At 44.8% G+C, this 26,696-nt stretch overlaps 1 protein-coding gene across 3 annotated transcripts in view; it reads right to left on the bottom strand.

Moving 5' to 3' along the window:
* Nucleotides 1-7,532: 7,532 nt before the first annotated feature.
* LOC144150269 (ras-related protein Rab-1B-like) overlaps nucleotides 7,533-26,696 on the bottom strand; it is a 203,188-nt gene continuing 184,024 nt past the window's right edge. For 2 of the 3 annotated variants that reach the window (XM_077682131.1, XM_077682130.1), the window contains 6 exons: nucleotides 25,453-25,525; nucleotides 24,817-24,864; nucleotides 18,805-18,852; nucleotides 16,034-16,129; nucleotides 11,536-11,667; nucleotides 7,533-7,754 (listed from right to left, as the gene is read on the bottom strand). In XM_077682131.1, coding sequence (XP_077538257.1) covers nucleotides 7,551-7,754; nucleotides 11,536-11,667; nucleotides 16,034-16,129; nucleotides 18,805-18,852; nucleotides 24,817-24,864; nucleotides 25,453-25,525 — 601 coding nt within the window. In that variant the 3' untranslated portion in view covers nucleotides 7,533-7,550. The remainder of the gene's footprint in view (nucleotides 7,755-11,535; nucleotides 11,668-16,033; nucleotides 16,130-18,804; nucleotides 18,853-24,816; nucleotides 24,865-25,452; nucleotides 25,526-26,696) is intronic. The other variant, XM_077682129.1, reaches the window with a different exon arrangement.

The following is a 26,696-nucleotide window of genomic DNA, read 5'->3' as shown; positions in this document are numbered from 1 at the left end:
CCATAAAACACAACACGTAATCGGGACATTCCGGAATTATGTTTGTGTGCGCTGCTCGAAGTTCTGCCTTGTTGGGCCGTTAAGAAAAGCGTAGCGTTTATTTAAAATAGTGTTTCGAAAGCAAGAAAAGAATCCTTAGTCGGTCTAGACGCCATCATGTCTGCCACAGAATCAGTTTGCGAGTAACGAATCAAAATAAATCGAGCTACTCTTCGTTATACGTTTTTGATCAATACTTGAACTTTACCTTGACTCTTAATCAATCCTTTTGAAACAGTTTGACTCACATAACAGTCTATATGCTAGTGACGTATTCGAATGTAGGTCTTGCAGGTAAAGTGTGTTGCTAACTTAGCGTCTGTTGAAACAAGCTTAAAAAACCAGAGTTTCGTTTCTGCAGTTGAACCGGTGTTCTTAACATGTTCCTTCGAACTCCGTGGAAATATGTGCGCCTCAATATTTGGGAATCTCAACCTCGGCAAGTGTAAGAGAACCCATTTGTCTTTGCGGCAGGAAATACAACAGTTTTATCTCTTTTAATTTTTCGTTTGTACTATTTTGCACCCTTGTTAAACGACTTTGCAAGAGCGCCATCAGGAATTTTTGAGCCGTCCTGGGTGGTTATTTTTTACAAACACTGAATGTATCGGCGAAAATTCTAACCCTAACATTTTTGTTGATAGATTACGCAATATCCTAAGATTTAAATTAAAACTTCGCCCGCGTTTTAAGATATCAAACGAAGTGTTGCCAAAGCTGTAGCTATACCTCAGTTATTTTATAGCCTTTCTAAACACTTGCGAGAAAATAGAAGCACACAGAACTCGCAGACACATATAAATGGGCGCTGTAAGTTCAAATCCTGGCGTAGTCTGGAGGCAGCGAGAAAAACAGCAAAGGTCAGGGACGAGGGCAGGTTAACAAAACTACTTCTTCATTCCACATTGTCCTGAGGCTTTACAGGTGCTGCGATGTTTGATTTCTGCCCCAGTGCATTATTATAACCGAGGCACTGCGCCTCGGTTACACCCACAATCATCCCGAGCTGTTCGAAAACCCGCGCCAACCATAGCACTCGCATCGCCGTTTCGTGGAGCAGGCGTCCGTCCAGCTGAGACATCATAACATTTATTTTGATCAAGAATAAAGGTGTTTCCTACGAGCCTGACGCCGAGGTAATCCTTGAGTTAGGATGCTTGCTGTTCAATAGTGGCAGCCACGTTCGTGCAGCGTTTGTGCAATATAAAGGAAGTTAATGTGTGGTTTTACCGCCCACTACGAATATCAACAGGAGCTGCAAAGGCGCTTCGTGGGGGGGGGGGGGGGGGAATGAACGCCACCCAAGCGAGTTTACAAACTGAGTGAAATGAACCTTTTGGAGGCAAAAGAAAAATGATCAATGGGGTCATACTCGTGCCCTGTATATTTAACTGCGTGAGAAATGACTGGTGCATATCAGCAAATTTTTCACGCAGCTCTGATCATTTCTGCGCCGCTGTGTCAACACAACCAGTGATCTAACAGCGCAGAATGACATAGTGGAGTGCGTGCGTTGAATGAGCTGTCTTGTAGAGTCGAAAGAGCTCTTTTGGCCGCCCTCTAGATGTTGCCAAGGGTAAGGTGTGTCGAACCGCGCCTGCCTCGGCTCGAAGTACATTGCGACTCCCGCGCAACATTTGAACGAGTGGTAGAATCCAGCCTGCCGCCAGTTTGGGCGGCGAAAAAAATTTCTTGGTACACCTAAGTCTGCTTACGTGCCATGAATGCTAAAGCCTGGCGGTATTTATTAGCACATTCTTTTCTGATACATCGAATTTGCGTCTCTTTTTAGCTGTTGTTCCTTCGTCGCGCCGTAGCGCAGATTTTGTCAACAAGCAGCCTGCACACGCCACAGCCTCCCTAGAATCAGGGTTTTGCGCAGCTCGTGTGTACAGTTCTCCTCGTCTTCTATCATGTTCCCGCGTAAAACAGCTTCCTATATTTTACAACCTTTGTGTTTTCATTTCACAGTGTTGTTGTCAAAGTCGTGCAAGATGTAACAGTCCGAATTCATTTCAATCCAACCGCCAAAACCACTCTCGCTTGTTGTCGAGCCAGAGTCAGTATGAATAATCCATGGCGACTCTGGCTAGTCAGTGAGCGGAAGTGGTTTGGCAGAGTGCGCAAAGACTCACAATGCTCTCATACAAGACCGCCGCCGGCAACTCTATTTGGACCGTTACCAGGGTCAGCAAGGACTACATCGTTGAATTTTTTTCTTGTTGCCAGCGACTAGCCATGCTAGGTTACACGATCGACTTCCTCAATGCCTCTCTCGCGCGAATAAACCGTACTGTTTCGCCTGTTCCTAAAATGGTAGTTTACTGCTACCTCCTCAGAATGATAGCGAATGCCAACTGTGATTACTCTCATGTCTCCTAGAATGTTGATCGAAACTCTCCGGGGTCTGCGCTCGTTTTAAGTGGTGCGCTTTAACGCTCGTTTTAACGCTCGTTTTAACTTAACAGCGATCAGCATAGTGTCATTTTCAAGCAAACCTTTCTACCCCTACCTACCAACAGTTCTTACGCGGCGTGCGGGACAACAAGGGAAGGGGGGGGCCGGGAGGGAGGTTCTCACTCTTGGAGCACAGTGTAGATTGCGCGTTGAATTTACCCAGCATTTCCCGCGCGGAGTTGCCTGCTTGGCGGCGGTACGGCTTTGTAGTCTGCTTTAGCGACGGTTGTTTTGGCTGGTTTGGCGCAGCTTCTCGTGCACTGCGCGCTTCCTTCACACGGCTTAATTAACATGCTCGACAGCATCTCCTGGATAACGCAGACCCGACGGAATTAAATGGTCGTACGGCAAAGATACGTAAATGATTGGTTTGAAGGGCGGGTAAACGAAATGTAGAGACCACATATACACATCTGGCCGCTAAAGAAACGCTGCCTTTTGCGCACTGCTTGCCGTGAATGGGGCTCCGTTTTATAAATTGTTGAAGGCCGAGTTGGTTGCGTTTTAAGAGGTATTACAAAAGCCGGAAGAAGCAACTGGTCCTGATAAATAACGGTTATAAATGTTCCCTCAGCTTTCTCGCAATTCTCAAACTTACTAAAGTAACTAGTTTAAATCGCTGTAAATGGGGATCACTAAGCTCACACGCGGAATCGTTTCGGTGTCTACGCTTGTGTCGCGCGGTGGTGTAGCCCTGAGCTAGCACATCGGGATGGCTAGGTTCCACTGTCTCACCCTTCGAAAGACGCTTCCCTCCGTTTTCTTTCCGCCGACGCATGGCCGGGCACCAGCGGTGGAGTCCGCCCCTCTAGCCCGGCCGTGGCCGAAACTGCTGCGTTCGCGATGCCGCACCCTCGAATTCCAAGTAACGGCTGGCAGAATCTTTCGTTTCATTCTTTGTTACTTAGAAAAAACCAGCGCCAAAAAACGATAAGACAGGGAGTAAAGCTGCTCAGCGCGCTAGCGGAGACTTTGATTTCGCAGACCCACAAGCAACGCACACCATGCACAAGGGAAGAAGGGGCCCCAAGAATTGCGGTGATACCGTATGTCCATAGCGTGTCCCACCGGATTAAGAAGGCGGGTGGTCGCGCGGGCGTGCGTGTTGTTTTTTCGGCTAATAAAAAACTTAGCGGTATGTGCGGCCGGGTGAATACGGGGCCGGTAAACAGCAAAAAATACAGAAACATGCCAATCGCTTCAGGGAGTGTATAGAAGGTGTGGTGTATAAGATTGAGCTCTCTTGTGGCAAAAGCTATGTCGGACAAACTGGCCGCTGCCCTAATGACCGGGTCAGGGAGCACGCAAACACGGTGCGGACAGGCACTGGCAGCAATCTAGCGGCACACTGTGCAAAGTGCCAGCAATGCCAGATATCCCCATCAGCATTCGACCGCACCGTCATCCTGAAGCGGTATCGCGAGCAGTGCACGAGGGAGATACACGAGGCTTTCGTCACCCACACAATGGGAGATAGGTGCGTGAGCACACCCTCTATCGAGTTGTACGACAGGGAGATAAAATACCTAGGATCATGATCAACGCATTACACGTGGCTGCTTTCATTTCCACAATCAACTTCAATTTTATGTGTTTGTGTTATGAATTTCCTTCTCTTCTCCTTGTTTTTTTATTCTAGTATATATACATTGTTCTTCTAAATAAACCTCAGTTCGCAGTTCAGCGCAGTGCTTGTCTTTTCTCCCTGTCGTATCGTTTTTGGAGCTGTTTTTTCTAAGTAACATCATGCACCAACTAGCCCGTCTCACTTCACTTGTTCACTCTTTGTAGAGCCACGTGAGGGAATTCAAATGAAGTCGCATGGGAAATTGTTGTGGGTGTCGTTTGGATATTCGCTTTTCAACAACCCTCACAGCGTGGATTGGAGCCAATTTTTTTACAACCTCGCAGTATACGGGCACATTCCTGCTTCTTCGCTCTGCGACCAAAACGTGTCAGCTGCAGTACTTCCAAACTACAATGATATTTACGCGACTTAGAATGGGAACAGCAGCTATGGACAGCGTCACCTAAAGGGACGTCGTTTGTAAGCACTGACACAAATTGCCCTGATCCACTTTGTGTAACCTCTGGGGTTCCTCAGGGGATTGTTGCCATTATTATTTTTATTTGTATTCATCACATCATCGATAACAATTCCGCACCGCTCATTAAAATCACTTGTGAAGATGACCGCCTCTTGTCGAACCCTAACCGTACAGAACATCTTTGCAAAGTACGCAGAATGGCACATAAAATTAAAAACTGATAAATCCGTTTACATACATGCGAGTAAGTAACAAAAAAGCTTTTCCTCCTTCACGGATCTATATGACACCCAGGAACTAGCTGAATTTGAGTGAAAGTGCCTCGATTTCACTTAACCAACAACCTAAGTTGGAAAACGTAAATTTCTCATGTCTGGCCCGTGATCCTTTCACAAAGTTATTTTCTTGAGGCACAAATTAAAACATGTCTTTCCTACTGTTACAAAAATTTCTTACACGACTGCTATACGTCCCACGTTGAAATATGCATCTATAGTCAGGGAACCATGCAATAAAAACATATTGAAGCACTTCAAATGATCCAATGCGAAGCAGTTCGTTTTATCTTCTCCAAAGGCCGAAGATTTAATTCCCCGGGTAACTTTAGAAAAGCAAGCAGGATTGTCCTTCTTGAAATCCGACGTAAAGTTCAGAGGCTCCTATTACTTTTCCTTTTGAATAACAACCGGCTGTCAATAAACGGTGCGTTTTATCTGAAACCGCTTACGATAAGACTTACACGCCGTTGCCAGAATCAATCGTTAGCACCGTATTTCGCGACGACTAACCTTGTCTAATAGCCATACGTTCCTCGCGCAATAAACGACTCGACCTGCCTACTACAGCCGTTATTCACAATGGTAGAATTACTTGAACGCCCGATTGCTCTGACAAGCACTTCCTATAGACTGCTGAAGCATATCAGTTAGAAGCACATTACCCTTTTTCTCATTACCATTGAAGTCTGTCTTATACCAGTATGGCTTCCGGTGGGGTTTTCCGCTCTGACTCAACTTCATGAAACCATCCATGACTTTGCTTAGGCTATTAGTGAACGGTCTCAAGTAAAAGCAGTTTCTTCCTAATTAGCGAAGTCCTTCCTAAGAACTCCCCTAATAAGCTCATTATTGCGCTAAAAAGTTCCCAGCTCTGCAACTGAATTAGATCTTTTATCACGTGCAGACAGCAAATGTACTATACGAAGAAACTCCGTGAAAAGTTTTGAATGTGTGCTCTAGCTTGCCGCAAGGTTCGGTATTCGGCCCATTACCTTTTCTCATCTTTAAAAACAATGCTGTAGACCAGTGTGACGTCCATACAAGACTGTATGCGGGCGACTGTGTTATATTCCGTAATCACCCCCCCCCCCCCGCTATCACCTAAAATGGAACGCCGCTTCCGCAAAATATTCTAATGGTGCAAGAAGTGGCAGATGTCTGTGAAATACAAAAAATGTGCTATTGTGCCTGGTACTAACAAAAATCACCTTCTCCACTTTTAATTACACAGCCGATGGAAAATACATTAACACGAGTCAAAGAGTTTAAATACCTTTGTCTTGTCAGATCCGATGACATGCATTGGGACAAACATATCGGTCATGCGTACAGAAAAGCAATGTCTAAACTTGGCTATCCAAAATAATAAGCTTTGTGCAGAGCTTCAAGTTACACTAAGCTCTTAGCCTATAAAACCATTATTCTACTAATTCTGGACTATGTGAATTATATCTGGGAAACATGCATGTCTCTTAACCTTCGCACAACAGAAAGGGTGCAAAATAGGGATTTCAGGTTTATAATTAACAGCTATGAAATAACATCGTTCCTCAGTTAGTTGCCAAAGCAGGCTTTAAACAAATTATGGTGCGAAATCGTATTTGTCGCTTGTTTTTTATGTTCAAATTGGTCAAATGAAGGCTCCGCAGCTGAGCCGCTTACTACACTGAATTTTCCTCAGGCTATGTTCTTTAGCGCAGGATATCATTTCGGAACCGACACAATGCATTTAAATACTTTTTTTTTAATTCTGCGGATCATAATAGACTGGAATTACTTAGAAGCACGCGTGCTTGCGGAAGACGATACTGCCAAATTCCACACTCATCTTCAAACTTGAAATTGCTCTTGTTAAATGGTATCACTGTTTTCATTTTTGTTCTATTGGTTTGTTGATGATTTTGCGTACCTACATTTCTGAAATATTCTAACTCTTGCTTCAATTTATGTTCCTCGTGATTTGTGAAAACTGCACATTTGTTAAACCTCGCGAAAATACTCGGGATATTCCTCTGTTGTTTACTCTGAAAGTACCGTAATGTTTGCCCTGGTGTTTACATTTAATAGCAGGCTTCGTTGGGCGAGTTGGTTCATGGCTTCAAAAAAGAAAAAGAGCGCAATGGACGAGGGCAGAGAAACACAATAGACGGGACGAGCGCTCGTCCAGTCTACTGTGTTGCTCTGTCCTCGTCCATTGTGCAGTTTTTTTTTTTTTTGAAGGTGGGGCTTGCAGTCCGAACTTTTACACATGCATACCATGTTTAAACCCTTCCACTACAGCGCCTGCTATTGGTTTTAGTAGTAATGCTAAATAAAAAAACATAAACCATTACCCAAGCGTTGTATTTATGCGCTATGTATTGTTTCTGCTGATGTTTCTGCGTACAGCTTCATTATGCCTCTCCAGCAGGGGCCCTAAAATTGGCGTGCAGTATTGTATAAACAATAAATAAATAAACACTTCGTCGACAATAATCCCATCTCGACGGCGAGCACCTCGGCGGACGAACCGAAATGGCAAGCTAGGTAAAACGCTGTGGCCTTGAAGGGGGTGTTTGGCTTCTATGTGTGGTGGATGCCCACGCAGCGACCTACCATTTAACGCATCTTACGAACAAAAGATGAAAAAACAACCACCAAAAATAAAATGAAATAGCAAAACACAGAAATTTTTTTGAAACAATGAATATTCTTTTTCAAAAAAAAATAAACAGAAAAATAGCCATAGCTAGCAGCAACCAGAGCGTTTTTTAGGCTTCTTTTCAGAGTCCAGTTGGACTGTGTCAGTCTGGTCGCCTTTATTGTCCCTTTTCTTAGGGGGCCCCGCACGCTCCTTGAGCAGTGTTGCAATTGTTTCAAAGATTTTCTCAACGTTTGTAGCATTCCGGGCACTGGCTTCGAGGAATGGAAGACCGTGTTGATCCGCAAAACCCTGAAAAGGTAAAAAACGAAATATGCTGACCCTTATTAGGTTCTAAAATTTTTCAATGGAAGTTGGCTCAGAAATTTTACATGCTTGAGGAGAAGTGCGACGTTAAATAACTATAGGCTGTAGTTTGGGAATTATTAAACAGGTGGTAAATTTTTACACACAACAATTCACTCTTCTGGTAAAGATGCGCGTGATTTCACATGTAGAATTAGGCAAGTGCTCGTGGTCAAAATAATTAAGCCTGAAAGGCGGAATCGTGAATGCACATACTGGCCATCACATTTTCACGCTGCATACACGTTTGATTCCTCGCCTTTTACCAAAGTGGTAACACACCGTTCTTATTGTAAGAAGTAGAATTATCTGAGTTAGTGAGACAATCTGAACCGACAATTTCGAGCTCCGCAAGCAAACGCAACTAAGGGTAATAACTTTCAGCAGTACCTGGGCTGCTACAAATACATTTCTCACGCAAATGTGATGTGCTATGACCGAAAGGGTTTCATCGCATTGCAACCAAATGAAAACGAGAACCAAGAGCCCTTCATCTAGTGTTCGCAACAGCAACAAGCAGTAGAGAATTCTGTTGTTATTTCGTGACCGAAACCACTCAAATTACAAATAAATTAACAGTCGACTTACATTGGAGGAAATGATTTCTTTTTGGACGCTTCTATACTGCCATAACCTCAGTAACGCAGCTAGCTGTCGCAGCAATCGCACGGGTCTTTTTATGGCATACTGCGGACACTCGGTCCAAGCAGGACACTCGATACTAGGGTGCACAATTCAACAGTATTACACCGCATTACAAGAGTGTGTTCGTGGTGGCTAGGTGATACCATTACTTACCGTGCATGGAAAAAAAGAAAAGTTCAAAAGAGTAATTTGTGCCAACCTCTCTGCCTTAGACTAAGGCAGAGAGGTTGGCGGTGTCGGGTAACTGGTTGCTAAGGACGATACAAACAGTGAGGGGTCGAGTGCTAGTTTGTTACTTACAAGTAGAGAAAAAATCTAATCTCAATTGCTTTCTTCGAATTTCGAGTAAATATAGGTGGTTAATTTTTATTACTTCCGTGGGTGAGTCAGTTCAGAAAACTTTCTTCTGAATAAACCGCATCGCCATTCCTTAGAATTGTTCAAGATTATCAATATTGTATTTTGTATATGTATCCCGAACTGTGCAGGCGTACTCAAGCTGGGCGCGTATTAATGCTGAGTAACCTAGAAGTTTAATGCAAATGCTAAGTAACCTGAAAGGGGAACCTTAGCGGGGCACATTTAACATTGTGTTTTAAAAAACAAAGCTTTCGGAAGACATGCACGAGCAATTGTTGTTGATGCGAAGGTTCCAAGACACGTTATTTGTTAGTGTCATGCCTAAATACTTATAGTTGCTAGCCTCTTTCAGCGGCAAAGGACATAGTTTGTGCACATGCTTGAGTGCTGCTTTTTTCGAGTTACAGGAAGATACGCACACTTGCTGACATCAAGAATTATACCACGTTTATCAAGACATTTCCGAAAGCTATTTAGGCTATTGTTGAGCTTGTCTTGATCCATGCCAGAATTGACATTTTTATACGGATGAAGAGTCGAAGAGTCGAATCTGGACACCACGGCTAACTACATCTTAAATGCCACTATTACACAAGTGAAAAAGAATCAGGCCTAATAGACTTCCCTATGGCACTCCAAAAGGGACTGGAAGACCGACATCGACAAACTGATTGCGGTTGGTTAAGTAAGCTGCAATCCAAGAAACAAACATTTCAGCGACCCCAGTTTCCCTTTCCCTAAGATTTTGATATTATTTCCATGTGAGGCAGCTTTTCAAAGGCTTTGCAGATATCTATAAATAACTACATCAACTTGGCCATGTTTATCTACAGCGGAAGCAAATGAATGAATCATCGCGATCAGTTGCGTAACGGTAGAGTGGTCTGAAACTGTAATGAAGTTTTTTTATGATTGAGTGTTCTACAAATTCAATTATACAGGGGCATATCATGTGTTCTACTATTTTGCAGCATGACGAAGCTGACGAAATTGGATTTTAATTTGCCATCTACAGCCGTTCTCCCTTTTTAAATATGCGCACCACCCTGGTCGTCCTCCAGTTATCCGATAATTCAGCTGATCGCAAGGAAACATCAAAAGCTGCCAAATATTTCGCGAGAATTTCAGCAAAACGACGAAGCAACCTAGTTGGGATGTCATTTAAACCACAATAAGTTTTATTTTTCAGATTGCCTTGTGTGCATATTGTTCTACTGTTGCCTGCTGTGCTCAAGCGGGTCCGTCTCTTCCCGACCCTGCATGAATTGGTGACAAAGATTCACCTCCACGGGTTTACGACATTTGTCGGCCCGTGCTTCATACTGTGCTGCGTTTGGTATATCTCCTAGGCAGACTTCTTTCCGAATTAGTTCACTCATTAGTACTCCTTTTTAGAGTACGCAGACCATCGCCCACGTATTGTGTACCTCGTGCCTGCTGGCGAAAATTCAGTGAGCACGCGAGGAAAAAGTTGTACACTAAGTTCTCACGTCAAACAATTCGGCAAAGGATGCAAAAGCGTGCCAATAACCTGTTGATTTTAGGAATTATTTTTTCTTCGTGTAAAAGATTGGTCAGGTTTAGCGCTCATCAACCTAGTTATCACAAGCGAAAGGTCCATTTGGTCTGATTTTTGAAAGATTATGCACGCAATGTTTAACGAACGTTCGGTTTTGTGAACGTTAAGCGCATCCTGCCGTCTTGCTATAGTCTACTCGATGGTTGAATTCGGCCTGTTACTATCCCTCAAGCGCACGCTTTTACAGCTCAGCCCATGCGCCATCCATGGCGAGACTCAGTGGCCAAGCATCGGTGAAGCAGCCGCTAAGCCCTCGCGTTGTCACATGATATAATAGTGTCGAGGCTCCGAGACAGTCAGCGCGCCCTCTATTGCAAGACTGAGCGACTAAGCGCCTGCAAAGTAGCCATTAAATCATTGCCTACTCTTGTGGTACCACAATGGTGAGATTTCGAGCGAGCGCGCAGCTGCAATGTCTCTCCGCAGCGGATCACTTGGAGTGGTGTGACGTCACACCTACAATAGAGACTTTTAGCACTCCGTGTGTTTCGTTGGTTACGTGTTACCGGGTTGACCGAGACCTGTCTGCGCCTGCGCGCACGAAAGGGCGAGGAGGCGCGAACATGGCGAAGGCAGGCCCGCGGAACTAATCCCCCTACGGCTACGAATGCCCAAGTGCCCAGACGGGTCCCGGTCAACACGGTAACTACGTACACGACGGAACAGACGGTCGGCTATATTTCCCTAATATTTGCGCTTACGCGGCCCAAAGTCGTTGTGACGCAAAAAATTACCTGGCGATGCACGGACTAGTGGGGTTTTCGTTCTGAAATTCAGTTGCCGCATTCCCGAAAACTACTTTTATTCGCAGTATTTTTCTATTAAAACTGAAAACAAACGGCGTGATTTTCCCTAACGTCACCACTTGTGGCCCTCCTGCGGACAGGGAAATTTATTTCTGACCATGCCACCTCGCTGGCGTCAAATTAGGTACTGTGTTTCGCAGTTATGCAATTTTTTCCCAGATGTAAAGATGCGTACCCACTAGCTTCATGCCTGCTCTCAAAATAATTACTTATACACAGGTTACACACCAAAAATCACCGTGATAAACAACAACTAGTCGTATATTTGCATTTGAACTCATGTAGCATTGTTATAAAGCTTACAAATACATGTTTCTTGTGCTTAATTTCCACTTGCCTGTGCGAAACTGTGGTCGACAACCTTTTCCTTCGTCATGTCATTTTTGTTACCCACGAGGATCTTGATGGTATCCTCACGAGCATAAGTGTCTATGTCTTCCAGCCACGATTGTATGCTGTCGAAAGTTTCCTGGAAAAGTGAACGTACCGGTGACAGTCAAAAAATGACCCACATCCAGCCCTCCGCAAGTGGGTATTCAGTGAAGCTGTTGTAAAAACTACCCATGCTGATGGCGGAGGTTTTGACATGCTCCTCGTAGTTTTGGCGGCCTTGTCACTTGCGCTCGCCTTCTCTGGCGGCAAAGCGTGACGCATGTGCTCGCCCTCGAATGACTGCAGGTCCCCTTTTCTGGAGCAGCTGCAAACATATTCTTTACCACGAACGCATGAACGCATGAGGCGGGTTTTCGTTACATTTTTCACAGGCGTCTGATCTTCATCCACCATGAGGTTTCGATTCTTGATTCGTGTTTTCTTAAACAAATACTGAACTTGGTGTTGTAAGCCTGATTGGAACGAAGCACTGCCTTCGGCTTCCCTGGCCTTTTCTGGGTCCTGCTAGCTGGGCGCGTGCGCTCTGTGTCTTGGGTTAGAACTGCAGGGTCCTGCCTGGGTTTTTTAGGTTGCAACGACGCAAAATTTGCAGACTAACGAAGAGCTAACAGCTTCCCTATAAAGCTACTTCAGCTTGTGGTGAGATCGCCAAAATCATTTTTTCGCGGGCCATAATCACTAAAACAACCATCTGCGTTCTATCACCGCACGGTGGAGCCGACAACTAAAAAATGTACAGACCTTTCGAGACGTGTGCGCTAATGGCTAAGCGTTCCGAAGCAGCTTCTCCTGTTTTTAGGTCTTCTCGCTCCGAAAAATAATATATATTTGCACTTTTATAGCTCATGAGTGTGTTACCTCCGCCAAATAAGCATTTTAGTGCATGTACAGGGCAGTAAGTGGCTGAGGTTTTTTCATGACTTGCATTAAGTTTTGTTTTTTTTTTTCTTTCCTTTACTACCTTCCGTGGTTGGGTATGATATAGAAGGTATTTTTGTTTCCACGTATAGTTTTTTTTACAAATTTCTGCTGTATTTTTAAAGGGGCAGCCAAGTGATTTTTGTGGAGTGCATGTTCTCTAGCTCATACGAAAGCCGGCATTTTATATCGTGAAGTACCCGAAAGAAGTTAGCAAATAATTTGGCGGAAATAATTTCAATTTGGCACGAAACTTTCTGAAGTCTCAAAGGTGGCCTCATGCAGTGTCTAAATGTAACACTACTGTACCTAGACAGCAGCTCCGCAAGTTTCAATGCATGGTTCAAGAACTCCATAGAGCAATAGGAAAGGCTACACTTTATTAGTTTTTTAGCTGGCAACAATTTTCTATGTACCTCTTTTCATCTCGCGTGCATTGAAATGTATGTTGCCGCACAGCTCACTGTCGTGGTTCCCAGCATTTCTTTCGGCAGCCTACATAAGAACGGTATATCTCAAAGTTACGCTTTGAAAAGTATTACGGTACTTTCAAGGAAACAGTTTCGGTGCACTGTGTTTTAAGCGATTGACTTTTATTTATCTCAGGGAGCAAACACTCCGCAAAATTTATTGTTTTTCTTTAATTGTCCTTCGAATTTACCTCGACCAACTATGCCCATTTACACTATTATAAGTAATAATTCCCTTCACTTCTCTGATGATATATTTTTGTCCATATGCAGGAAATTACGATGTTACTGCTATTTCACTATTCTTCCAGCCAAGCTGTTTACCTCTAGCTCCTGTATTCAAGTCAACCGCTTGTTACCGGAAGCGGCGCGGAAGGGGGTGCTGGGAAGTACCCATGTTCAGAAATCATGGTAGGGGCAAAGGACCCGGCGTGAATGGTTTATAGCATGATGCGTTCCAACGCATAAAGCTTGAACTTGGCGTGGCCGGCTATGCCAGTACGCCGCAGGTGAAGAGAACAAAATAACGTAGCCAAGAGCGCAAAAAGACGTGCAGAGAAATCCCCTATCGTCTACAACTCTCTCCTATTAGTTCTAGGCACGAACGAGTAGCGGCGCCATGCGTCGGAGAGAGATCGAAGCTGTTCGTGAGAGATAATAAAAATTGGAAAGCAAAGCGTTCGAATCTGCCGGTATACAGAGCCCTTCGAGAACGCGAGGCAGAAGGGAGACTTCACACCCGTTCGACTGGGCCTTCCTACTTTCGCATTCACAACCCATAAGAAGTGCTCAGGTTTTTGTACTCACATTTTGTACTCACAATTTTACTCAATTTTTTTGTCCCGTAAAGGCGTGTAACTCAATGAAACCGCCACAACTACGCTTGGTAATCCACCACCCACATGAAAGTTCCGCCACTATATGAATGGCTCAGCCTTTCAATTTTCGCATTATTGTCTGGGTTCGGTTTTACGGGGCTTTTTTTAGTTTTGCCTGCGTCGTGCGGGGACAGTTTTAAAGACAAGGAACTTGGTTTTTTTATTTCGTTAGTTCATTGTAATTGGCTGTTCTTGATTCACTCAGAAGAACAAATGATGAAGAACAATTAAGTTCTTCATCATTTTTGTTTAATTATGCCTGTTTACTTTGCAATAACAATTTAACACGTAGACTTCACCAAATTAGCATTTTTGCTCAGAGAAAGGTGGAGATGAGCGTGATCCAGGACACAAGTGCCGTAAGGAGTCGTTGTGGCACTGCACGACTGGTAAAGTCAGAAGCAAAGAAAAGTAGTCAAGTTCCTATTGACTCTGTAGCGGTCGTGTAAAGAAGCGCTGGTTACTGGGATCACATGATACACCACATTTACCGACCGACGTAGTAGACGGGGACCCTCGTTGCGCCGCATACAAGTCTGAACCGGTAGATTATTTCTTAAAATTCTTGGTAACAGACCCCGTAGCGAGAGGTTGGAATCTCAACACCACCAGTATTCATTTATAAACAACTCATTCCTTTGGAGATGTTACGTCTGTCTTAATCGTGCAGTGTTCTCTTCTGCGGCGAAAGTGTGACACAACGAGCGTTACAGATGCAGAGGTGGTTTCTCTCTAGTTGAGTCGACTTAAAAATACCTAGACATTCAACAATTGGAACTGGTCCTACTTGCTCTCTACATTAACAATCTGAATATCTAAAGCTAAATTTCTGAAACTTTTATACAGCGAGGAGCAAGTGGTCTGCGCAAGCTAATTTTTGAAGTCCGAGGACGCCTGTGCCCTTCTGAATTAATGTGAATGCGAAAGCATTAACGTTTAACTGAACACCGCTGAATGTTTTTTGGGTGCCTACTCTACAAGCGAGGCTGGCGGCGACACTTGGGTTCCCGGTACCGCTCACTCAATTATCAACGCTCCACATTTGAACAATTGCTTCAGCCGGCAGTTCAACATTTCAACCAAGTGTTCCTCACCCTGGTATTCTGGTTTTTGTCAGATCACCAGCTCCGGAAACGCTTCAGGATCTGGGCAACCAGACCCTGTCCCTCTCCCACCTAATTGAGCTTGAGGAGATTTCAGGTTGAACGACCTTACATCAACTGAGAGCCCCTGAAAGCACAATAAAAGCGTTTTGCCAACCGACCAAGCCTTTCTGTGCTCAGTCCAGTTTCCCTCAGCAGGTAATTGAGGCTGCTGTGCGGCTGGGCCTCGTCAACGGAATGTGTGCTTAAAGAAACTCCGCAGCACTTCTGATAAACGCTTTCACACTTTCCTTCGCATCAAGAAGCATTGCGAAGGCTATAGTTATCGCCACTATGGAGTGGCACTGCGTGATTTGCTGGTCGCAGCAGATACGCCTTTTGTCTCTGCTTTGCTTTGTGGCATTTTTGTTAAATAAGCTATCGACTGCTTTCATTGCTGCAACTGAAGGAAAGCTAGCCACCACGCTGCTTTAATGACGTAATTTTAGTGGTCGAAGTGTTGCATAAGTACGTTCTGCAAGCATTTAAGATTTCGAAAAAAGTTGACCAAGGTGTTGCAATGTCCCTTTAACACGCAGACGAACACCACACTTAAATCCACAGAGAGAACCCTCTGGTTTTCACGTGTTCCGCTTTTCACGTGTTTCATGCGTTCCCTTGCAGGGCAGGTCTTGTGTTTTTCTTATATTGCGCTGTTTCCTCTATAGAACGCGGAGAACCTCGTGCCGCGCTTGCGAAGGCTCTTGAACGCTCTGTTTTTCTGTCCCAGATGCTAACGCCTGCGCGGATGCAGACGCCTCATGCCAGCCTTCTCGAGCAATGGGCCATAAAATGCTTCCGCATTCTTAACACGCAGCCATTATATTTTTCTGGCCGCCATGTAGGTATGAGTGCACCTTCAGTAACGGAAACCGGTGCCTGTGGAGACAGCCAACCCGAATAAAAAAAAAATAACAGTAATAGCTGATTCAAAAAAGGTAGTCTTTCATTTCTGTTAATTAACTAAGACCGCGGGTCATCCAGTTTGAACTGTGCCAGTGATACAACTCAATAAAACGTGAGCAGAAACATACCTTGCGTGTGACGTCATAGACAATTATGATACCATCCGAGCCTCGGTAGTAGCTGCGCGTAATGGCGCGGTGTATCTCTTGCCCCGCTGTGTCCCTCTGGAAAATGGGTGGGGCAGAATAACATAACTGGAAGAGCCAAAATTGCTTTCACACTCCTAAACACCGCCTATTAACGGCGGAGCTTTTATTTCTGGCCGTAATGTGTGCGCCCTCATAAATAAAACCGTCAGTCATAGTTACTTCCGCAGTTTACCACGCACGTGCGCACGCTCTTTACGAAGAGCGAACGGCGTCGTCCAGGCTTGCGCGTGGCGCTCTAAAAATATACCAAGAAAATAGTTCACGTGCGTCTGCGCCTCGAGGCGGAACACAAGACAGCTCGCGTTACAGACGCCCACTTCGCGAAACCGGTTGCCGCCGGTTCTAGAGCATGCTGACCCTTTAGGATAAATGTTGATTGATTGTAGGGCTTAACGCGCGGACGCTACGCAGGCGATGAGGCGCGCCGTAGTGGATGGCTCCGGATTAATTTTGACCACTTGGGGATCTTTAACGTGCGCCGAAACCTCGTACACACGGGAGTTTTTGCTTTTCGCCTCCGCCAGAAAAGCGGCCGCCGCGGCCAGGAATCGAACCCGCGGCCTCGTGCTCAGCAGCGCAACGCCTTAGCCACTGAGCCACCGCGGCGGGTAAAACAATCATTCTAGACCTCCAGACCACTCGGCCACGAGCCAGGGCAATTTAGGATAAATGTCAAAGCCTGAGCACAGAAAGATCCGTGCCTGCCAGTGATGCATGAGGACGACGACGATATACAATAGCTTACCGATTTTCGGGACCTTTAGTGGAACGAGAAGTGGTCCGAGTAAAAGTGGAGCCCGAAAACTCCGCTAGTCTCAGAAACGAACTTTATTTCACTAGAATAGGACCTAAGCAGCCGCAAATGATTCCTTGTCGCAAATTCCCCCTTGATGTGAACATCTGCCTCCATCTCTGAAAGCGTCACGTTTTCTTCGTAAGCATAGACAATGACGCGAAAGCGGTGGCAAAGTCTTGCGTTGACGGTTGCGGCTGCTTGGGAGTGGCTTCGTCGGAGTCAGAGTCGCTTTGGGGTGATGGGGTGGACCTCGCGAACTACAGTCACCACAGTGGCTACCAAACAAGTAAAAGAAAAACGTGCACGGCTGTCGACAAACAAACCTAATGATGATGTTGCTCATATTCAGCGTCACCCAGTGCCTAGAAAACTTTGTGTCTAAGAAAACTAGCCATGTATGACCCGTTTCCGGCTTTCGAGATTGCTTCCGCCGCAGACTACATGCAAAATATGGCCTCAAAAATCAAATTTTGCTACCCCGGTGGGAGCCAAGCCATTCCCCATCCAATCTGAAGCTAGCGAGGTGGCTTAGAATTTAAAAAAGCGTCATCTTGGAGTCACACCACAACTTTGTCGACGAAAATTTTGGCCGGAAAATGAAACTTTTGGTTTTATTTTGTCCGAAATATCTGCTGTTAATATAGATTACTTCTATGGGACAACTGACGGTTTCTCGGGAAAGTCCGGAATATCCAGCAAGTCCGAATTTTTGGAGTCCGAATGAGCGGTCGGCTACTGTAGATGGATGTGACGAATGACTACTACTACCACAGCGAAAAGCGACGACGGAACATTTAAATAAACGAGTTCCAACAAATGGCTGGTTTCCTGCTTCGCCGCCCTAGTTCTGCACTTCCGTTGTAGCATGGTCGCTTCAAGACAGCAGCAGTGCATACATGTAGCACGGTACGGAAATGGGGCTTTTGATCTAACCCATATGCTTTCATTTAACACAACCAACCCCAACGGTGCGCCATGCTTACTAGGTAAAGCACTAAAGAAAATCTTTAGAAATGACAGCATGCCATGCGTATGTACATCCCTCATTTACATATCACCATCGCGTCTACACACGGTCAGGAATCAAGGTAGGATAAGCTGGCAATATTTTCGGCTGCGGACTTATGTTATTCCTCCATTTTAAGAACTACTGCCGGTACAAAAGAAGGTAGTTGGTCTAGTTATGTTCACTAAAAAAATTAAAGTACGTGAAAAGCTAATAAGGATCGTCGAATAATATGATTTTGGTCAGATATAATTTAATGCGAAAAGCTTACAGAAATAAGTGACGAAAAATTTTTCGGGAGCTGATATATATTGAAATAGAGCAGGCCTGAATAAACGTCATATCACGTCGTTTACGTATCTGCTCGTATTTGTGTCAACTCAAATCGAAAAACCGATTTCTAAACATTATTCAATGTCGATTTCATCGCATTACCTTAAATGGTTGAATCATTGCGACCGAATTCGTGCCTTTCCAAACACATGGCCTATGTCAGCCTTCTTTGCACAATCCACCAGTTTTGTTACACAACACCCGAACTGTGTGTACGCGCGTGCGTGCGTGTGTACGCGAGCGTCGCGATTTTTGAGCCTGTATACTGCACCGAGTCATGCGGGGAAGTTTATTTCCAGACTAGTACAGTACTCTTTCACTAGCTAAAATTAACGCTAAAGCGTTGTTAAAACCGCTAATAAATATATACAGGGTCTGCACTTATCCCTCGACACTTAGTTGTACCTTTGTAGCATAAGAAAAGAAACACACATCATTTCAAATCGATCGGCAGCAACGAGATTATAACCAAAAACCAAACCTCAACAAAACACACTTACGGGCTGCAAAGATGAGAGAGTTACGACAGCCATGTTGATGTAAAATGATACTTACAATTAGTAACTCTACGGTGTGACCATCAACCTTCAGAACCTTCGTTCTCTGCAGGCAAAAACGGGATGAGATCAAATGAAAGCACAAAGGGAGGCGCAAATGGAACATTGGGCACCGTAGCGAACGGAAAATTTACGTTTTGTTATAAGACAACAAACGAAAAATTCTTTGGGAAAGCGCAAAACCGGAGCGGGATAGCAAGAAACGCGTCTCTCTAGTTCACGATAAGCTGAAAATCGGTGATGAACTGTACGTCTGGGATAACGAGAAAAAACAGCGTGTCTTGCTGCACTCACAGATCCCTCAAACAGCGCATGTAAACGAGCGCACAGCAATAAAGCCAGCAGCAGTGGCGTCAAATCAAATGATGTGCGAACTGATAGCGTTACAGACTGACAAGAATTCCGTTGCGCCCAGAAAGAACTACGAGTGTTAAGCCTAAACGCCCAAAGCCTTGCCAACAAAAGTGATAAACTCGAATATTTCCTTCTTGAATACAATCAACACATAACGGTGATAAGCGAAACGTGGTAGCATAATGACATCCCCGATTCTGTTGTAGTTCCTGCATCTTCTCAAATGATCCGCAGTGACCGCCCTGCTCAAGGTGGTGGGGTAGCAATTTTGTTAAAACGTTCGCTTACGTATATTATTCGGCCGCATATACCCGACCATGAGAGTGTGTTCTTGAGGGTCAACTGCCGGGGTCATAATTTCACGGTATGTGCTGCGTATAGGCCTCCTAATTCCTCGCCCAGTTACTTGCAAATGCTTCACGACCATTTTTGTATGTACAAAGATGACCAGCTGATTATATCTGGGGACTTTAATCTTCCACAAATTGACTGGTGTCAGAAGCAATCAGTGTTTAATGCTGATGTGAAACCTCTCCTAGATGTTATGCTCATTTGTGACCTAGTACAGACTGTTACCGATTACACAAGAGTTGTCGGTAATGCCCGTTCAATATTAGACCTTGTTTTCGTTAATTCAAGCCGTTTCTATTAACAATGGTATCTCTGATCACAAGAGTGTGCTGCTGTCTTTACCTCTAGGGGGTATCAAGCAACTCCGTAAACAAGGTGTGAAAATTGTGACAAATAATTCTAATGCCGATGACCAATCTATCCTAGACATTCTTTGGAACTTCTGTGAAAACCTCCCCAGTTCAGTTGATATTTTTTGGAATACCCTAAAATCTACCATTCACTTTTGCATCAACATATATGCTTCGAGCAGGCGTGTCTGCACCAACCAAGACAATTCGTGGATATCAAGGGAAATCATCCAGCTACATCGCAAGATTAAACGTGCCAAACGGCACCATTCTCCTCCTTGTAAGCTATATAACTCCGTTGACAACTCTTAAACTTTCTGAGCCCAAGGAGAAATATTTTTCGAGCACTCTCCCAAAGTTTATAGAAAACTACCCCGAGACGTTTTGGTGGTACTGGGGTGATCCGCCTAAAAATACCGATCATATATCCATTAACGGCTATGTCACAAGTGACTCAGCTGTCATCGCTAACCACTTCAACAAGTATTTTCACTCCTTATTCTCCCCAATTCAAGATAGTACGCCGTTTACCATACCTCTTCGCAATCTAGCTTCCGACTTCACAATCGTTGAAGGTGTTATAAATATGCTGCTCAATCTAAAAACTAGATCTTGTGTTGGTCCTGACAATGTACCAAATGCCTTTCTGCACCGTTACGCGGAACCATTGGGACATATTCTTACTCATCTTTTTGGGCTATCCTTCGATTGCTGCGAAATCCCTGATGACTGGCGCATGGCCTGTGTCATGCCAATCTTTTAAAAAAGGTTACCGCCTCTTTGCAGACAACTATCGCCCCATCTCTATGACGCCTAGCATATGCAAACTTTTTGAACACGTATCCAATTTTATTGTCTCGTTTTTAGAAGCCAACAATATTCTGAGGCCTTTCCAGCACGGATTCAGAAAACGCTTATCCACAGTCACCGAGCTCGTAACCACTATTCACGAATTCGCCTCTTCACTTGATACGGCTGAACAAATTGACGTCATCTTTCTGGACTTTAGCAAAGCCTTCGACCGTGTTCTCACAGTAAACTTATCTTAAAGCTTAAAAAATTTGCCTACCAATGACTCTCGTAAAATGGATCCAGTGCTATCTCTCTAACCGCAAGCAGTTTGGTAAAATAAATAACTCCTGTTCCACCACCCTCCCCGTAACTTCCGGTGTTCCCCAGGGCAGCGTACTCGGACCTGTACTGTTCTTAATTTACATTAATGATATTACTGAGTGTATTGATGCATCATCGACTGGTGTAAAATTGTTTGCTGATGACTGTGTACTCTTCAAGCGTATTTCATCCCCTTGTGACCAGGTTAACCTTCAATGTACCTTTCATGCCGTCGATGAATGGTGTGTGAAATGGGACATGGAATTGAACTTTGACAAATCTGTATTGCTTCAAGTAACTATCAAGAAACACGTATTCTCGTTTTCTTACAAGCTTAACCGCGCGCTGATACAGGTGGGGGAATATAAATGTTTAGGGGTTACTATAACTCACCATCTGACTTGGTCCAGTCACATAAATAAAATTTGCACGTCAGCCTCTACAAAACACGGATTCTTAAGCCATAAACTAAAAGCCGCACCTTCTCATGTGAAGTTACTAGCCTATAATTCTATTGTGAGGCCTCAACTAGAATACGCATCCGCAGCATGAGACCCATTTTTCAAGAAGGATATTCATAAACTAGAAATGGTGCAAAGGAAGGCTGTCCGATTTATCTGTAACTCTTATAACAGCAGTACGTCGCCTTCGCTTCTTATGGGTAACAACAATATAATGACCTTGGAAAAGAGGAGGAGGATTGCGCGGCTCAAGTTTCTATTTTCACTTATCTCACATCAATTCAATATTAATCCAGAATATTTCATACAGCCCCGTTTATCTCACCGTACTACATACACCCACAAGCACACTTTAACACAAATTTTCGCTTGCACTAACCTTTTCAACTATTCTTTTTCCCCCGCCCAATCGATTAAGAATGGAATGTGTTGCCGGCGGAAGTGTTTTCTGCGCGGGATGTTTCCCATTTTGCAAAACGCTTTATTTCACTGCTTTAGCATTTACGCCCTGCTGCTGTCACTGGTATATGCTTTTTCTGTCAAGACATGTTCTCTTGTCCTTGCTTTTTCTTCTCTTGTTTTTTTCTTCTGAGGTTTGATTACCATTTTGTAAATATGTATTACCTACTTCATTCAATGCTTTGTTTTGAATACCCTGTGAACTTGCCCACCTGCTTGGTCTACGGACTGCAGTATCTAATAAATAAAATAAAAAATAAACAAAGACGTCCTGGGGCTCTTAGCAAAAAAAATTAGTTTCAAATATTGCTTAAAATATCTTAACAATTGAAAAATAACCTAAACGCAAAAAATATGTTTACGGGCTCGAGTACACATGCTCCAATCGGGCAAGAGTAACGATTTTTTTTAATTGACGCGAAAGCCAAAAGCGTCAGTCAGTACAATTGTAGGAGTGAATAAAGATACCTCGCAGTCTAACTCGTTCCCGTAGCCCTAAACTAGAGTGCGCCACATGGCCGAAGTTTAGAAGCCTTCCTTTACAACGCAAACCACTACGCAAATTTGCGTATGGCTTGTGATTGAAGTTGGAAGCAAGGTTAAACTTGGTGAGTAATGAGTGCGCAAGCGGAAGGACATTTCCGCAAACTCATGCTTATTCGAAGTAGACGCCTAATTCTGTAAGCTGCATGGCGCATTTCTTTAACAATTTCATTTATGAGTGGTAGCTTTGATCCAGCACTTATATATATTGTTGCGTCATGTCAAACGGAGACGCACTCAAGTTGTCTTAACCAAGAAGAAGAGGTCAAAGTATTTATTAGGCGAAGTGCCTAACTGGCGAGGGCAGGCAGAGAGACCACCGGGCGGTGGCTGGCAATATGGCGAAGAAAAACCAAAAGCACGAATCAAAAGCATGTCGGAGAAGCTCGGAATAGGTCAATCCATGCATCTGATTGCGACGCCCACTGCTACAGACGCTGCGACTGACATGGCACTAGACGACTCACCCCCAATGGAGGTAACACCACCGTTCCCGCTACCTCCGGCTGACCCGTCTAGTCTACCGAAGCGCCTGTCGAACCAAACAGCACCCCCAGTCCCGACCATTGACACAACTGCGCAAGCAACCAAGCGGGTGTGTACACCAGCCACAAACCCGTCACTCCCACGATTGGGTGAACAAGCTACACCGCCGGCTGCCCCACCCCCAATAAAGCAACCGGCGCTTTCCAGTGCGCCACGGAAACCGCCGTGGCGCACTGGAAACTGCCACATCTCTTCGCGTGCTAGGGTTGGAGATTTCTGCGTCTGGGTCGGCTGCCATGTGGTTTCGATCTGCCCGACAAAAAGCAGGTCAGATTCTTCACGTGATTCGTCGAATCTCGCAGAAGTCTGGTGGCTCCAGCTCCAAGATGGCTCGCCTCCTGGTGATGTCAGTACTGCAGTCCCGACTGGTTTATCAGGCCCAATTCCTGTACATGACTCAGACGGAGTGGGCCCGACTTGAGGCTATTAACAGAGCCGCAATGCGCCCCATCCCCTGCCTCCCTAGATTGACCCCGATACCATCGCTCCAAGCTGAGGCTCAGCTGAACACGCTTGACGAACTGGTTGAACAACGTCACTCAGCCCGTATGCAGAAACGTACTTTTGTTGTGGAAGCAGCAGCCTTAGCTAGTTATATGGGCTGTTCCCTACCTGCATCACCAGATCGCGCTGTAACCAGGCCGCCATGGCTGTGTCACCAGGTTACCGACAATCGACCACTGACTCAACTTCACACTCGATCTCCCGGAAACGCATGAGTGAGAGGATCGCTACTGACGGCGGAATTCCAGCACGAGGCGGTAGAGGCCTTTATGGACGCTGGGACCCAGGATGGCGTTTTATCCACTGGGATGCAGTGTCCCGTCTACCCTGACGCCTGTCAAACTTGCCTCTACCAAACCATCCGCACCCTGAAAGCTCTACTGGCGGAGCTAACAGCCATCCGGGATGGCCTAAACGCACTAACGCCGGCCTTACAGCGCGTCCCAGTGGGTTCCATCGTGCATCTTTATACGGACTCAACGGCGGCGATACGGGATTTACGCCGACTATCGAACAATTACGCTATTTCAAGGCACATCAGCACACTACCAGACGCGTACCCCTGCCCTCTCCGGCTGTTGTGGGTTCGGTGGAATACGCTCCCCGCTCACATTGCAGCGGATAGGGCTTGTCACCTTACGTCTATTCCTCGGCCGCTGCCGATGTTAACAACCAGTTCAATAGAAAAGTTTCTCGAACGGAAGGACGATCTGCGTCGCGTACACGTGCCCTCATCCCACCGTGTGGAACAGACCTCCCCAGTAGACTTGCTCGCTGGGAAGAGGTTTTTCTGCGCAGGCCTCGTGTTGGAGTGGCGCTTTCACCTGCTGTGACCCGGCTGTGGCTACCACGCTACCATTCCCCGTTTGATGACACCTGCCCCTTCTGCACGGCTAATGCCGCGCAAGCTGATGCGTACCACCTAATATGGGCGTGTCCTCCACTAAACGCAGCCAGAAAGCGACACCTGAGAGGCACAGGCCTCCATCCTGGAAGACCCCCCGACCTTCAGCGGTGGCTCTGGGGACCCCACCACTGCTCCCTTCGTGACTTCCTTCGAGAGACAGGTGCCTATCTCTACCTATAAATAGGTTTTTATGCCAACGGGCATTCTATCGCAAATTAAAAAAAAACCCCAAGTCAACGCGCTTCTTCGTAGTCGTCTACTGAATGGCACGTACCGAAATATGGGGGAAATGCCGCATAGTCTTTCATTCGTATGAAATGAAGAGGATAAAGGCAGGGATCGCTGCCTTAAGTACAAGTGGGAAAATGCCACTTTCCAATAAACGTTTGATATTAGTCCACGTAAATAACCCACAAGCTTACCATGTCCAAGCAAACAGTGGCGGCAGTCAAGTGGGAGAAGCAATCATCCTGAAGCAAAAAGAAACATAACAGGAACTAGGAACAAAACGTGGTAAACAACCAGAACCAGGAAAAAGCGTGATAACGAAGACACTTCTTCACGCCCCTAGAACAAAATCAACCATCAAACAAATGAAACCGATCTGTTTCGCTTACGTATAAGGCATGGTCAAAAACCTATGAAAATTCCACCTATGCACTGAGGACGTGTTTTACAATTTGATGCAGCTGTCGGTTATTGACATCTGCTGAAATTTACTGCCAAACAGTGCTGACCATTCCAAGAAGCCTCCGTGTTTTTATGCATGCCGCATGCCAAACATGCTGACGACAGCGAGTTCAAGGTTGTTTTCATTTAGCATTTGGGAATGTGCTGGCTTTGCGAGCACGACGATGGCAAGGACGATGATTCCGTAGACTGCTCACTGATCAGTCGTCGGTTAAAAAGAAACCGGAAATTATTAAGATGCACTGCCTGGTCCTTCGCTGGTCTTCAGTTTGCGTATCCTCCACAATGTGGACTTAGTTTCAGGTACAAAATTACCACTAAAATATATAACACCGAATAATGGAATGCAACAGCGAAAAAACACTTACTGTGAACCTGAGCATTAGGCAAGATTTTCCAACTCCTGAATCCCCAATGAGGGCGACGTTAAAAGTGTAGTCACTGAAAGCAGAAATAATTTCCTTGTGTGCGAAAGTCTATTTCGGCAAAAACCACCTAAATGAACTAATTTGTTTTTTCACTGAAATGAGCAGTGTTGGAGAAACACACACATAAACCGTTAGAAATATTTTTTATGAAATGCGATTTTCGCTTGACCTCTTCATGTTACCAGGAACCTGGTTTACCACCGACAAATATCCATTTCGAATTCCAGGATACAACGTTTTCTATTAAAATCGCCCCTGTCGGCAAGGTGGAGGTGCATCTAAGCTCAGTAAAGGTATTTGCCAGCGTGCACTGCTACAACATTTCGCGTTTTCAACCAGTAAGTAGGAAATATTGCGCGTAAAATTGAGTAAATACGTCATTTTTGTTAGGTCATTTCATAAGCCTTTACTATTCAGCTAACTAGAAGGCTTCTTTAATGTCGACATGTCTTGTGATGGTAATACAACGAACAAAATCACGTGGCTATTTCAGTTTCAACTTAATTAACGTAATCAACTTTCCAACAGGAATAACTCCAAGCGCTTCAACAATCGACTTTTTTATAGGCGCGGACATTCTAAACGTTGAAGCTGGTGTGATAGCTTTAAGCGATCAGTTACCTATATACTTGACAACTGAACTAAACTTAAAGTTAAAAAACACCGGTTAAAGAAAGGAATTCCCCGCAAGAAAACCTGAATCTCTCTGAACGCGATGTTCCAGAAATAGATTGGGAGAATTTCTGTAGCGCCACAAATACCAGCACTGCGATCGACAGCTTCAATAATAAAATTAGGCACATATACGATCAATGTTTTTTTTCTTGTAAGGAGCCTGCCTCCTCCCGAAAAATCCATAAATTCTGGATCAATACATATAGACGCCTACTCACTAAAATAAAAAGGAAAAGCGCCATGTATTGCAACTTTCTCGCTCACTGTAAACGAGAACTTTTAAAGCAATATAAGACTTTTCACCTCAACAGCGGAATTCGTTGCACTAGAAACCAGTATTTTGATAACGTGTTTCTAGAAAGCAGTCACAATATGATGGCTACCCGGGAAAACACTGGATTAAACTTTGGCTCTCAGAGCACCTCAACCACAGTTCCGGAAATTACCGTACACGGAAAAAAATATTAACATGAACCGATCTGGTGAATGCCTTTAAATGGATACCGAGC

Source organism: Haemaphysalis longicornis, unplaced genomic scaffold, assembly GCF_048455015.1.
Source record: "Haemaphysalis longicornis isolate Haplotype H1 unplaced genomic scaffold, Haemaphysalis longicornis Haplotype H1 scaffold_8, whole genome shotgun sequence".
Classification (NCBI taxonomy): domain Eukaryota; kingdom Metazoa; phylum Arthropoda; class Arachnida; order Ixodida; family Ixodidae; genus Haemaphysalis; species Haemaphysalis longicornis.
Note: the sequence above shows the minus strand (reverse complement) of the source record. Positions and strands in the feature narration are given on the sequence as shown.